At 38.5% G+C, this 14,912-nt stretch overlaps 1 protein-coding gene across 3 annotated transcripts in view; it reads right to left on the minus strand.

The window, feature by feature from the left end:
- LOC109102004 (FERM and PDZ domain-containing protein 3-like) overlaps window positions 1-14,912 on the minus strand; it is a 129,682-nt gene that overhangs the window by 6,061 nt on the left and 108,709 nt on the right. For 2 of the 3 annotated variants that reach the window (XM_042769791.1, XM_042769789.1), the window contains exons 3-14: window positions 11,703-11,812; window positions 11,194-11,348; window positions 10,808-10,910; window positions 10,596-10,641; window positions 9,178-9,282; window positions 4,945-5,052; window positions 3,232-3,363; window positions 1,827-1,946; window positions 1,585-1,721; window positions 948-1,074; window positions 369-458; window positions 47-226 (exon numbers count right to left, since the gene is read on the minus strand). In XM_042769791.1, coding sequence (XP_042625725.1) covers window positions 47-226; window positions 369-458; window positions 948-1,074; window positions 1,585-1,721; window positions 1,827-1,946; window positions 3,232-3,363; window positions 4,945-5,052; window positions 9,178-9,282; window positions 10,596-10,641; window positions 10,808-10,910; window positions 11,194-11,348; window positions 11,703-11,743 — 1,344 coding nt within the window. In that variant the 5' untranslated portion in view covers window positions 11,744-11,812. Of the gene's footprint in view, window positions 1-46; window positions 227-368; window positions 459-947; window positions 1,075-1,584; window positions 1,722-1,826; window positions 1,947-3,231; window positions 3,364-4,944; window positions 5,053-7,992; window positions 8,140-9,177; window positions 9,283-10,595; window positions 10,642-10,807; window positions 10,911-11,193; window positions 11,349-11,702; window positions 11,813-14,912 lie in introns of those variants that run through there. The other variant, XM_042769790.1, reaches the window with a different exon arrangement.

Here is a 14,912-nt window from a genome sequence, read left to right on the forward strand (position 1 = left end):
TAGAACATTATTTATTGCAATTCTGTTTCAGAGCTTTTTCCCACACCTTTGCCTCCACAATAACAACCTCCACTCGGGCTACTCCATGGTGCTCTCTGAAGAGCTGGACCTTGGCCACACGGCTGAACTCTGCTAAGACAGTTGTTAGGTTGTTCTTCAGGTCAATCACATGACTGATACCGTGTCTCGGCCCAACCAACAATGTAGTGGCTGACTGCTTCTCATCCTTTCAATAGAAAATGAAAATAATGAGAAATTTAATAATCTTGAAAGTTTGGTAAGGTAATGTTATTTTAATAACAATTTTGTAAAACCATGGAAATCAATGCAAAAGTGTCTTGATTATTGTTTGAGAAGATTCATGTTACCAAGCCAACTGTGTGAAACAAGAAGCCTCCAAATGGTGGAAGGTCATTTAAGACACGCATATACTGTAGTTTCCCTTGAAGAGGAGAAACCTGCATAAAAACATGGGTAAAGAGAAAATAAAACTGTGCAAATGCATAGAGTGTGCCCAGAAGAGGGCAATGTTTTGCTGCTAAAAGGTCTGCTATGTATATCAATGATCAATATGAAGAAATTAATTGCACTCTGTTGTGCATATCTCTGTTTCAACATTACACATATAAACTATGCTCTTAGGGCATAAAATTAACACACCAATACAAAAATCATTCTTCCTTAGACTGAAGAGATAAATGGTTTCTTTCCTGCACGTTTCTTGATTCACATTTGAGGAGAAAGACCTCCATTCAAGATACACTGTTTAAAAATAAATAAATGTACTGGTCATTTTCTGCCAGGATATTATCCATCAATTTCATGGACATTTCAGTTAACTCTAAAACACAACACGATGCATTGTGAAAGTCAAGTAAAACATCTATTTTTACTGATGTTGTTAGTGTGTATTTGCTAAAAAAAATATTCTTAGTAACCAGATATACCTTGTTGCCAGCTGGTGGAGGATGCTGATATGTCTTCAACAGCTGTGAGAGAGTCTTGCAGATGTTTTTCTCCTTGACAGTTGGCAACAGCGTCAAAGGAAGGAAAGGTTCCAACCCCCATTCTTTCCTGAAGATAATAATACACGTTCAGTCTTCAAAGCATGCAACCAGCTACAAGACATTATAGTGCTCTTTGATCAGAATCAGAAATACTTTATTAATCCCTATGGGGAAATTACCGCAGCTCCAAAACAAATAGAATACAAATAGAAATCTATTTACAAGAAATAAGAATGTGTTGGTTTCACTGGTGTTTGTGATGGATCAGCTGCCACTGGTGTAAAACTATATACTCCTCATGCTTGTCATACAAACATGGTCATCCAAAGTCTAATCATGCCTGTTTGGAAAAGGTTATGCTGAAGGCATGTTCAGCAAAAAACACAAGGGCAGCACTGGACAACTTTCCATTTTTAAAACACACATTAACTTCCATGGTTGCATTTAAAATGTTAAGAGCACTGAATTTTCAAAGATCCATCTTGTGAACGGACCTTAAGTTACAATGTGATATTTAAATAAAGGTAATGACTGAGGTTTAATAAATAAAATTTCCTCTTTTCAGGCAAAGACTTACTCAACGTGCTTTAGAGAAATCTTCTGATTGGGTCTCGCAATCGATACAGTGATGTAGATGTGAAGGGCTGCCAACCTAAGCGTGATGTCAGACTTCCAGTCCATCCCAAAACGCTCTTTAATGACGTCATTGCGGCACTGTGGGAGTATTTGGAACAAATAAAACATCAAGAGGCTTCATATTAATATCAGACCACTGCTGAGCTTTTTGTCAGACTACCAGTTGGAGCATTTGTTTCCCACCTGTATGTAGAGGTACTCAAATGCAGCAGGGTCTCTCCTCAATAAGTCAGCAGGGTCTTTTGGGAAGAAGCAAATACGGAAAAGACACTTCATTCCCTGGAAGTAGGTCCTGTGAACTACCTGAAAATACAGAATAAAATACACCTTTGAAATAAAACATGAACAAACATTCCAGTACTAAATTGGCACGTTGCATTAAGTGGTGTGGTGTGCTGCTAACAGCCATTCCAAATTATATTAATTATCCTGTAATTCAGATTCTTATTGAAAGAACAACCATACCGTTCCATTACTGTATATTCATATACAATGGCGTCCATGAGTCTGAGACCACACTGAATAGAAAATATATGTTTCAAAATCCAATTTTTAACCAGTGAACCTTTTAAGATTTGGAATAATTGAATTTAATTCAAAATGCAATTTCTGTTGCTGATCAAATAACTGAATTAGTGACTGAGCATTTGAAATGCCTTGTACAGATGGTCAGATGTTCTTGCTTCCATTGGAGCACAAGATGCTTTTTGGAATATTTTCAAATGCTGTCAGACATAAATACTATTAAATACGATTAAATCAAATTAAAATGCTAATACTACTACAATAAAATGCTGATATACTTTTACAGTATATATTTTTGCAGTGAAAGATGCACTACAAACCACTATTTTTTTTTTAATTAATTTTTTTCACTTCACCTAAACATTAAAATTCTGTCATTAATTACTCACCCTCATGCCCTTCCAAACACATAAGTCCTTCATGACATCGTTAAAATAGTCTATGTGGCATCAGTGGTTAAACCGTAATGTTATGAAGCTACGAGAATACTTTTTTTGCACAAAGAAAACAAAAATTACAACTTTATTCAACAATTTATTCTCTTCCTTGTCAGTCTCAGCAGCCATTCACAAGAGTACCACGACACATGCATGTGCATTCCTCGGCCCGTAAACGAGGTGCAGCACATGCGTGATCTACATCAGAACACCGGCTTCCACGTCAGCAGCATCACACGCATGCGTTGTGGTACTATCATGAACACACATCGAAAACTGTCATGGAAGAGAAGAATCTGTTGAATAAATTCATTATTTTTGTTTTCATTGTACACAAAAAGTATTCTCGTAGCTTCATAACCATACAGTTGAATCACTGATATCACATAGACTATTTTAATGATGTTCTTACTGCGTTTCTGGGCCTTGAATGGGGTAGTTGTGTTGCTGTCTATTTCATTTTCATTTTTGGGTGAACTGTCCCTTTAAGGGTGTTTGCAGCAACTCACCATAGAAAGCTGGTGTAAAGTACCTTGTGCTCCACATTGAAGGCTGCTTTTAAACCTTTTGAACTGTAGAGTGGAGGAAAAGCATCAGTTGGTGTTTTTTGGGTGGCATTTACTCACATGAGACAGTGGCTGGCTTTCCTGGAGCAGATGCAGCCTCTGATTCTGCGCCAGTCCACCAGACTCCAGCACCAAAGCAAAATGCTCGATGTAGCGTAGAGAGAGGCGATCCTGCAGTGATGATATCACATCCTGTGGTGAATGGGAAAAGGAGAACAAGTTCTAGAATTCTGTAGTTACTCTAATGGTTGGTGTTTTTTGCTCCTAAAGCATGAATTCTGCTGTGTTACAATATCTAAGATATTACAGTGCAAAAGCAACAGCATTGGCAGAGTGTAAACTACAGGAGGATTTCCATCAGTGATAAAGCATTGAAATCAACACTCTTAGTCACTGGACCCTGCTCTGGAGACATATGGATGCTTTTTTCTAGTGGTTTACTTCTGAAATGGATGACAAATATTTCATGAGGTTTCCATGTGATCAAAGCAAATACTATGTTCAAACACTCTGCTGAAGCACCAATGCGTGCTTGTGTGGAGCGGAGCAAGCTGGCTGCTGTGCTGCGTTACTGGGTTTGATGACAGTAACTCCAGCTAGGGGAGATTACTGCACTGTGATCCCGAAGGATCTATTCTAGGACCAATCTTATTTAAACTTTATATAAATGACTTGCCTAATGTATGTCCAAATGTCAATATTCAAATGTATGCAGACGATGCAGTATTTGTACCTCAAGCAAATGACATTCAAGAAGCATCATTCAGTCTCACATCTGCATTCATCCATGTTCAGAATGGCTTACTAAAACGGATTTATTATAGAATATTGAAAAAAAGTGTGTATGAGATTTACAAAACAACCAGTTGTGTAGACACATTCTATTGTGTTTCTGAAGGGGGGGGGGGCTTGATATTGTAATTGTAAAAAAAAAAAAAAAAAAGCATCTTGGGGTCACACTCTATATTAACCTTTAAAAGTCATGTAAAAATATTTAGTCACTGTCACTGTTTGCATTTGATTACAGGTGTGAGTCTTGAAATGTTTTGTTCATTCAGCAGGTTAAAGTAGCTGCTCATGAATGAACAGCTCAAGTCACAAGTGTATCACAACTGACAGTGTGTTAAATATGAGTCCCAGACCTGAGTTCATCCATCAGTGTAAACAATAAGTGTATTTATATAACCGGCATAACTGATTTTGTTGACGTGTCATTTTGGCTCTATACGCAATAAGGGAGTGCTTTACATTTTACACTTTATAGAGCCATCTTAAACAGTGACTCAAAAGTAAACAGATCTGTGATCACTTGTAATGCTTTGTCCCTTTTTTGAGAATAGTGTACTGGTAATTTTACGATGACATTTTTGTATTGTGTTTTTGTATCTGTATATTGTCTTTGTCTTACCTGTGTAGGGACTACATATGTAAATTAGCAATGTTTTTATAATATGGCATGTTCATTTACATACATTGTTCCTATTTAACAAACAAAACTTTGTCACACTTTATTTTAAGGTCCAATTCTCACAGTTAACTATTAAATACGATTAATGCGTCAATAAACTCATCTGCTGCTTGTTAATAGTTAATAAGGCAGTTGTTAAGTTTAGGTATGGGTTGGATTAGGGATCTAAAATATGGTCATGCAGAATAAGGCTATAAGAATATGTGCTAATAAAAAAACAATATGCTATTACTATGCATGCTACTTAATAGTGAGAATCGGTCCTTAATTAGTATTCCTGGGAAGAGTTTTCCCAGTACACTCACCCTAACAGTGGTGCGGCTGTCAAACGTAAAGGATTTGATCTGCCCATTTTCAAGAAACACCTTCAACACATTTGGTATCAGAAGCAGAGAGTCGTCCTTAAGCATAGTCTGAAAGAAACAGAGGAGAGAAAGAGGAGAGAAAATAGTAAGTGAACCTTGGATGAGATATTAGAAAAGACTCAATAGGTTCATACAGAGAATCAATAAGAAAATCTAACATCTTCAAGGTAACAAAGGAAGAATGTAGAAACACATGAGGGGACTTTAACTGTATGGAAAACCTGAAAGGAAAAACATTAAGTCCAAAACAATGGTAAAAGAAATATCTTTCTTTCTAAATTAAGAGCATTAGTTCAAATGAATTGTAAATATTACCAAAACTCTTCTTTAGACATAAAGAGTACAGAATTAAGCAGGATTCATATCACATTCATTCCAGATCCAACGCGAAACCATATTCTGTAAATTCAGATCAACTGGACACAAACATTGAATTCAATTGCAGCATATATTTGTAGCTAAGAGAGGAACTCTTCAAGGCATCTACTTTATTTCCAATAAGAAAAATTAAAGGTGCACTAAGTAATTTTTTGTGTGTTGAACTAGCTTGTGCATTTTCCTGGTTCAATGCCTATGGTGTCATTGTTGAAACCCTGTGGCTGGCCAGAACCAAACCCAAATCATCGATCCTCATTTAATTGAAACAGTCTGCTGTCTTTGAAACAGTGAGTCATCTGACTCTTCTGTCACTCATTCTCCCTGAACTGGACATCATTAGAAGTACACGGTACTATTTTGAGCCTGACCTAATGGCAGATCCTTCACAGTATCCAGGAAAGGGTTTCTAAATCATATCAAGTAGCGGAGTGCCTCAAGTTTCAGTGCTTGGCCCCTTCCTCTTTAGAGAATTAGGAAAATCAGACCCTGCATTCAAGACAGGACTACTGCAATGCTCCATTGGCCGATAATACAGAACACAGCAGTCGGTCTGGTTTTCAACCAAAAAGCTCCATGTTACACCCCTCCTGGCCACCTCTTTTGGGCTTTTGACACTTGAAATAGTTCACCATGGTTCATGCTAAACCCCAGGTAAACGGAATCCTAGGTTATCTTGCTTCACGTGTCACACTGCTTATACTTTACCCAGTGTTAAAAGTTAATCCTGGATATTCATGAGCTGCTGTTTCACACTGCACATTCCTAAAACCCGGGTTAAAGTCCTTATTTGCATATTTGTGGTGTCAGTGTCATTGATTGGACAGACGCAGCAGTTATCCTGTTTACATGGCTCTTCTCACAGCAGTTATCCTATCATTTAAAAAATGTCGCCATGTAGGCCCTCCTTGGCTGTTTTAAGCCTCCTGAGACTGACGAAGGACAAAAAAAAGAAAGAAAAAGAAAACAGATCAAGTTGTATGAATATTTCTTTGAATTTATTTTAAGTGTGGAGAGATTAGTGTTTGCTTGTACAGTAGGATCTTTGTTTATAGCCCCATCTTCATCTCGGAAATCATGGGTCGCTCCCAAAAGTCATCACTGGTGGTGTTTCTTTGTTAACTGCACATTTACTGACAGTGACTGGATATGCCACTGTTGAATGGCAGAAAACAACTTTCATGGACTTAATAAACGCTTTTGAGAGACCACATTATGGAAATCAACACTTCTTTGAAAGATGCTATTGAAACAGAATGGAGATTACAGGACCATCGCTCAACTCTTTAGAGTCAGGATTTCCACCATTTGCATTGTGGTTCATCAGGTATACTACATCTAACATATGTTAAACATTCCGTTGTTTGACATTTCTTACTTTTTCCCTCAAACGCTGTACTGTTTACACAATACGCAGTTCCTGTAACTGATGTGGCAAAAGCCATGCTGTTCAGTTTCTTATAGGTTGTCTGTCACTAAGCATCCAGCAGTAGCATTCACACATAAGCAGTGCTAGCCCCGCTTCTAAATCACATGTGTGAAATGTTTCTTAATGTTCTGGGGTTAAAAGCAGTGTTTAGAATGGCGATAACCTGGGGTTAAGCACAGTGTGAAAAGCCCTTAGCTGTCCATATAACACTCAAGGCTCTGATGCCTATATTCAGAACTCTCCTGGTATAAATGTAACTATAAATCTTTCTGAACAACCAATGACAATGACTTCGAAGGATGTTCTCCTTACACCTGTTACTAAAGATACTGTACAGTAAAAGGTTAAAGCAAAGTTTTGGTATGGCATTTAGACACTTAATTGTCTCCTATGATTATTTTATTTTGTAATAGAAAGTTACTAATGGCATTTGCCATCATTTTAATTCTATTTGTTAAATATTCATTTACGTACAAAAAAAGTGTTCTAAAATGACTTAGTGCACCTTGAAGTGGATGAGAAACCTTGAAGGTAATTTTGTATCAAGAATGAGAGGTCATTACATTTAGATAACATCCTGATGTCCGGATCATATTGATTTGTGGCAGGTTCCACATTATTTTTGGAGTAAGTGTCATAACTTTCTATCAGCTGTCCACTGATCTTCCACTGAGTGTCATCAGTAATATTATTTAATCAAATGCTGACATTGAATGAGTTCTGATGCACCCAAGAACATTTCTATATGAATGTTTTGGTACATTTGGCAAGTGTTTTACCCAAAGTCCCTTTAGGCTTGCTTGTGGAGACGTGTGCAAAGTGCTATTACACTTTATACACAAATACAGAATGGAAACAAATAAGCAAGCGTCAATTTGGCATGTCAGTTGGGATCATGTTATGACAGGTGGTGAAGTGAGCAGGTTGGCTAACTCTGTCTCGTACATTCAGCACAATCCCAATCAATTGCACGTTTGCTACGGCGTGAGATGATGTGATATGAATAATAAGTCCCACGCTGGCATTTGTCTTTTAGCCTAACGCCTTTAATAAAACGTAGCAGCTTATTTACTCTGTGCTGACAGGCAGCTTTTAATGAAGAAAGCCCCACTGGCCCCTGCTGTTCACACAAGATGGATTGACATGATTAGAGGAGGCTCAGGTGAGGGTGGTTTGATCTTTACCGATTTTGGCCCTCTAGGCCTGATCAGCAAGTTTCTTCTTCCAGGAGAGCTGCACACCCCTCCCATCGGTCCGCTTTATTAAATTGGTGCGACCAGCACCCAAGGGTGTAGTGTTGACTCTTCCTTGCTCACAAGGCAGATATCAAACTGTATGGGACATAATCCATGGACATTGACATTAACATGGGTGCTATCGACCCATGTTCACCAAGAGGAGATGGCAGCTGTAGAGCTAATGAAAAGCTACGAATGAATGAATGTCTAGTAACAACATTTAAGGTCATGCGGAGGCTGTCTTTCTCTAGATACAATGCTACCTTATTCAATTTCCGCTAAGTAGGCTGGAACTGTTCAAAGGAAGCTGACGCTAAGTTCCTCCACATAACTCTGTTACCTAAACACCTCAATCAGAAGCAGATGGTATTACTCGAAGCGCCTGCTCTAAGAAATTCCCTTTTCAATTGCCATATGCATGAATAAAAGTCAGTCTATAGTAAATCCAAATAAATCTTAGCAAACAAACTAGGACTCATATTCTATTCAGAGAAAGAACATCTGTCAATATCTGCCCGGGTGACTTCAATGCAAATCTACACTACACATATGAGACAGAGAAACACTAGAGCTCTTTCATTCCAACCAAATCAAGCGTAGTCAGTTCCAAGCCCTGTGTTTTCATGTATGTGCTTTAATTCAGTCTGAGTTCATAGATGGTGGAGCAAGATGAAACCACATCAGAAGTGCACATATTTTGGATAAATCCTTTTAGCTTCTCGAAACGTTGGAGCACATCTAGAAAGCACCATCAGAGAGGGATTTACGCGTGGCCCCTCTGGGTAACAAACCTGCAGTCTGATGAAATGAGATGAGCAGGAGATGCAGAGTGTATCTCACTTCAAGTCTGAAATGACCGCCATGTAACACTCTCAGTAGGAGACACTAGTGATTGACACTTTGTAAATACTAACAAATATTAGCATGAACAGACTGTGAACAGTCACGTCACAAAATACCTTGAGTCCATTCGACAAACTCAAATCTTACAATCAAAACAAGTCATATCAGGAGCTATTGAGTCTATCAGGAGCGCTGGTGTTGTGCGGGTCTCATTACAGCACATAAAGACAGCTGTGTTAGCACAGATATGACTGGGGTGTGATGTGAGCAAGAGACAGCAGCACATACTGAGTCTGGGTCGCTGATGGACACTTGCTCAGAAAAGCGCACTTTGGGGGGATTGGTTCGCAGACGAGCTTTCTTGGCTGCACTTATGAAGGCAGACTTAGGTGACTGAGGAAGCAAAAAGAAAGACAAAGGGAGGGTATGAAGAAACAAAGAGAAATAGACAGGAAAACAGAGGTTAATACTTGTTTCATTTAGAGTAAAACCTTTAAAACCATTCACCTGCTCTTAAATATATTCTAAATATTCTCTGCAAACAATTCATAATATCTTATGCAGTTTGCTTCTCAAGTAAAATGATCTTCTTTTATGCACACTTATACATTTTTACTTGAAAACAACACACTTCAGTGCAGCAGAAACATTTTGTGTTGCTTTGACCCAAGTGTTAGAAATAGCATCCAAATGGTCATTTTTACCATTGATTAATTTGCATAAAATATTGAATGTGTTTACTGTATATGCTAATTATTCTGGGTAGCAACTGATCATATGTATTCTGGATAACGTAATGAGATTCCAGAAATTAAGTACTCATAATTACAGTATATTAGATTTTATACTGCTCAATCAGATTACAGCTACTTTTTTATGATTACATTTCATTCACGTGATGGCAGTAAATTATTAAAAAAATTATTGATTCTCCCTTATTCTAATTTTTTCTCTTTTTAATTATCCTTTCTTAAAATCCTGTCATATTATTTAGCTTTGACTATATTCACAATATAGAATTGCCATGTAAATGTGAACAATGCTTCTGAAATTGGGTGAAAAATGCAGATCTCAAGCATTTAGACCATGTATGAAACAAATAATTATGCAAAAAAAAAAAAAAAAAAAGTAATTATGCAAAAAAAAAAAAAATGTAATCTATATGTTTTGTAATCAGTAACGGACTACAGTTTGTAAGTAATCTACCCAGCACTGTTCTCTGAATATCATATGACTTAGAATGGAAGTACAGCTAGAGTTTTATATACAGAGGATCACTCTTTCTTCTGTCAACAGCTATAGGTTGTACACTGCAAGCTCAGTAGCAACCAAGGTCAAAGTTGAAATTGTTTTTAGCACTGTTACAGCTTGACCTGCATGCAATGTGGCAGCACTGTTAATGCTCAGTTGAGCTCAGTGCATTGGGGGACACTGAAACGAATCATTTGACATTTGATGACATTTGAAGACATTTTCACTCCTGAGCTTTAGTCTCAATATACTAAATATGTAATTATCTATGTATAGTAATTATGTAACATTGGCACAAAGCAAATGTGTTTTTGTACACAAAGCTGAACCTGAATGTCAAATCCCAGTAAAAATGTACGCACTGTATTGAAACTGGCATAGTAGTTTGACTGTTGCACTGAAAGGGACTGATTTAATGTAATTTTGATGGGAGACAAATTGATGTCCTTAACTACCTGTTGTGGTTGCAGCACAGTGAGAACAATCGAGTCCTTGCACCGCCTGCAGAAGAAAAATACATTTTGGCAAGGGAGCTGGAGAATGTAAAAAGTGTGTCTTATCTAAAATTAATTCTCTTATCTGATGGAGACACATGGATAGAAATACATAAAGCACAGTCATGCGTCCAGACAAGGCCCTTCCCTCTGGTGACAGTAAAGGGTGTTACCTTACAAGGTCTATGACTTTCTCCCGGGGCGCGTCGCTCACGAGTTCCTGGTTGATGGCAAGGATCTGATCTCCGGGGTAAAGCTTGCCGTTTGAGGGTCCGTCTGTAAGGGAGGAGTCTGTAAACTTGCATTGTTCTTTATAGACTTGATTAGTTAAAGCCCCCTGACATTGTTTTCTTTTTTTCTTGTCCTACAGTGGATTTTCACACTTATCTTGTCAAGGCATCAAACAGAAAGTATCTGAATTCCCATTTGATTATAGAGTCATCTCAAATCTGAAGACTCAAAAGCCTTTAAAAAAAGATGAAGCTGACTGGCTGGTACACCAGAGCCAGGGGACAAAAGACATCTGCCCTATAACTCCAGACAGAGACACACGTCTTACCTGCAGAGACAGAGCGTACAACCACAGGCCGTTCGCTGCCGGCAATGAACCCGAAGCCGTGGCTTGGATGGCGTTGGATGCAGACCTGTCGAGCTGAGCCAGGAGTCAGGCTACCACTGTCCATACCATCCTGACTGTCCTCTAACATCACAGAGCTACCAAAAAAGATAACAAGGGTCTTGAGTATCCATAAAATGAAACCTCATTTCTATGGAGACACAAATGACAAATATATATATTCCAACTAAACAGGCTTTTGTATTGTGCATGATTTGCACACCTATCTCTGCATTAGGTTTCCAATATCTAACAATACCTGGCAATTACATTCACACAGACAGTCTGTATCTCGTATAACAGGTGGACATTAAAAAAACATCAATGCTTTGTGCCATTTTTTGATTCAGTGTTGTATAGATGAGGTCATTTCCTTGTGGGAAGATAAGGTAATGGTTCTTTTATGTTTCCCATTGTTTCATTTGACATAAGAAGATTATTAATGACTGCACCTATCATATTCCTCTGTGTGCCCATCCTGGACCTGGGCCATCCCCTGAAAGGACAGAACTGGATCTTGTGAACCGCTTCAGAGGGCTGGCTCGGTTTTGTACACATTCACCTGGGTGGACAAAGACGATGAGAAGATAAGTTGTAATTTATAGCAGGCAATACCATGCATTTTTAAGCGTTTCTTTCTTTGTTTATTCCTCTGTTACACTTATGGGTTTTTATGATTATCACTTTTTATTTTCCTTTAATAGGCAACACAGTACACTCCATTTTAAAATAGAGGATATTGTCAAAGCCCCTCCCACTAGACTACCAATACTACATACATCAGTCACAGTTATGCAGATTGCTAGAACAAATCTTTGTATTTTTTAAAAAAAGGAAAAGATGATCACAAAATATCCCAGTATCCTCAATCTACCCTGTGTCCATGTTTACTTGTTAGCTATAAAACACTTTTTATTTTTATTTTTTGTATTCTACCACATTCCCCATTTCTATAAACCATTCTTGAAAAGACAGCATCCTGTTGAACGCCAACCTCTCATAATAATTTGTCACCCTTCTCTACTAATCTCAACATTAGTGAGTGAAAAAGATGGATCACTTAGGATATAAATACTTGGGCAAAATGAAAAGCAGCACCCTGATACTTTTTGAATATAAGCATGAACCACAGACCAAAATTCCTGTATTTTAGAGCAAGATCATAGAGCATATATCAGATTTTTCCACTCACATTGCTAACATTCATCTGCTGGAAGTCCAATAAAAAGTGATTTCATATTTTAAATTGAACAAGTTGTACTTCAAGATTTTTAAGACTTTACCTTACGATTATGACAAAATCTTGAATGTTACTAAATGTAACATTCAGGTATCATATGTAGCTGATGCTATGGGAGCACCCTCTAGGTGTGGTAGTTTTCTGCATCCCGATTAAAAAACATGACAATCCATTGGCTGATGGTTCTAACACTGTCCTCTGAGACACAACAAAAGGAAGTTCTGCACCATCAATTTTCAGATTTCTCATCCTCAAGGAGATGTTTATCTAGCCTGTTATCGTGTTTCAATGACCATCATCAAGTAGATTATTTATTTCCTCTGGGGGAAACATGATGTCATTCAGGAAGTGAGGAAGAAGACTCGCATGAGACTTGTGTCAAGTGTTTGGGTGTGGAGCATGCATGAGCCACAGTTGATGGCACCTCCAACTGCATGCAAAGTGATAATTTCAAGATGAAAGCTCTCAGCTTGCTTATTTTCAAGGACGTAAACTGCTTTGGCCCTGCAGTAACAGGTGCCACATGGAGTAGGGTCCTGGGGATCCGATGTTGAGCTGGAAGCTAAGAAGAGTGTGCAGACAGCCCCCCCCCCCCTCACTGGACCGTAGGCACTCCATTTCTCGAGATGAATTCATATGTGAGGATTTATTATTTTTGGGGATGTTTTCCTGCTTAATTATTTTTTTATCCTCACTGTAGAGGGTGCTTGGGGGGCTGTGTTTTTTGGGTTGTAGTTTGAGTTTGTTTTTTGTTCAAATAGCTGAGCCTGAGCATGAAGCAGTTGAGGTTGTTTCATTAGGGAGGCATTTGCTTGTTTCCTGTTTCATGCAAGGAACAAGAGGGTTGAAACGCTTGTGATCCTTCTTATCAGATTTAACAGGGCCTTCATTTAAACCACTGGAGTAAGCTTCTGACTCTTAATTTGTGTTTATGGCCTTCACATCCTTGAAGTGGATTGTTGATTTGCAGGCCTTTTAGGGGGTTATCAGGATTTTGTTCACGGGTTATTTAAGGTCTTGCTGTGACCTAAGATTGGGTATTTTCCTGAGGTCACGTCTACTTCTTTCCGCTCTCAGTTCGTGGTCATTTGCAGTAATTTTCTCTTCCACCTGTTCAGTTGCAAGGGAATGAGAGGCTGCAGTGTTTGTCCTGTGAGGGCATTTGTTTGGTGGCTGTAACAAAACAAAGGTTATTGCATTGGGTGAAGGATGCAATTTCTCTTACCTAGGAGGCACAGGGACTGTCTTCACTTCTTGGCCCACTCTCGCCTTGTTGCAGGTGTCTATCTAAGAGTGCCCCATTTAGAAGATATTTTTGTGGTGGCAGGCTGGGCCTCTTCACACACTTTTATCAGGTTTTATCAGTTGAATGTAGACTTCTGTTTACATCTGTTTACCCATCTGTTTGAACAGCAGTCAGTTTATTTCTGTGTCAGTCAGTGCACAAGCGATAATCTTGCAGTTAGCCAGCAGCATGCAGCTGCGGTATTCCCATAGCATCAGCTACTGACACAGTGTTGAATGAACCTATTAAAGGGAATATTTTGGTTGTGTATATAACCCTGTTTGAGCATGGAAAAGAGATGCTGCGTAACTCTGCCATATTCTTTCATTACTGCTATGACTTTCTTCATCAAAATCTGATGATTGATGGCATGATGTGCCTTTTGAGGTGCAGATAATGTGGTGCCTCAGAGGGCAGCATGAGTATGTGAAGTGATGTGTGGCCAAGTATAGTGACCCATACTGCATTTAACCCACTCAAGTGCACGCGCACACACACACTGTGAACACACAGCCAGAGCAGTGGGCAGCCAAATTGCTGTGACGTCCGGGGAGCAGTTGAGGGTTCGGTGCCTTGCTCAAGGGTCTCACCTCAGTCGTGGTATTGAGGTTGGAAGAGAGCGCTGGTTATTCACTCCCCCCACCTACAATCCCTGCCGGACCTGAGACTCGATCCCACAACACTCGGGTTACAAGTCAGACTCTCTAACCATTAGGCTCGTTATCTACTCATTGAACCAGGGTTACATACATAACCACATTGTTTTTATAGAAGAATGACATTTCTTTAATTTCAAAGGATCAAGGATTTCTTAAAACATGACTCTGTTAAGGAAAGAAGCTGTTCTGGTATTTTACACTTTCTAAATGAAAAAATTCTAACTGTTCTGGTGATTTAATCAATCAACCAACCAACCAACCAACCAATTATAAACCAGTTATTTCAGATAATATATTATTCACTCTTTAGCATAGATTCCATATGTCCTTGATTTGTATGTAGATTTCTGGAGCTTTCACCGATTCATACTGCAAATTTAATTAACTTCTTTAATAACTAAGTTAATAATGTCTTTGTTTCATCCTGCTTAGTCTTTAATCCACATATAGCTGTTATTGTACATTACAAGTAATGCAT

Source organism: Cyprinus carpio, chromosome A14 (assembly GCF_018340385.1).
Source record: "Cyprinus carpio isolate SPL01 chromosome A14, ASM1834038v1, whole genome shotgun sequence".
NCBI classification, from domain to species: Eukaryota; Metazoa; Chordata; class Actinopteri; order Cypriniformes; family Cyprinidae; genus Cyprinus; species Cyprinus carpio.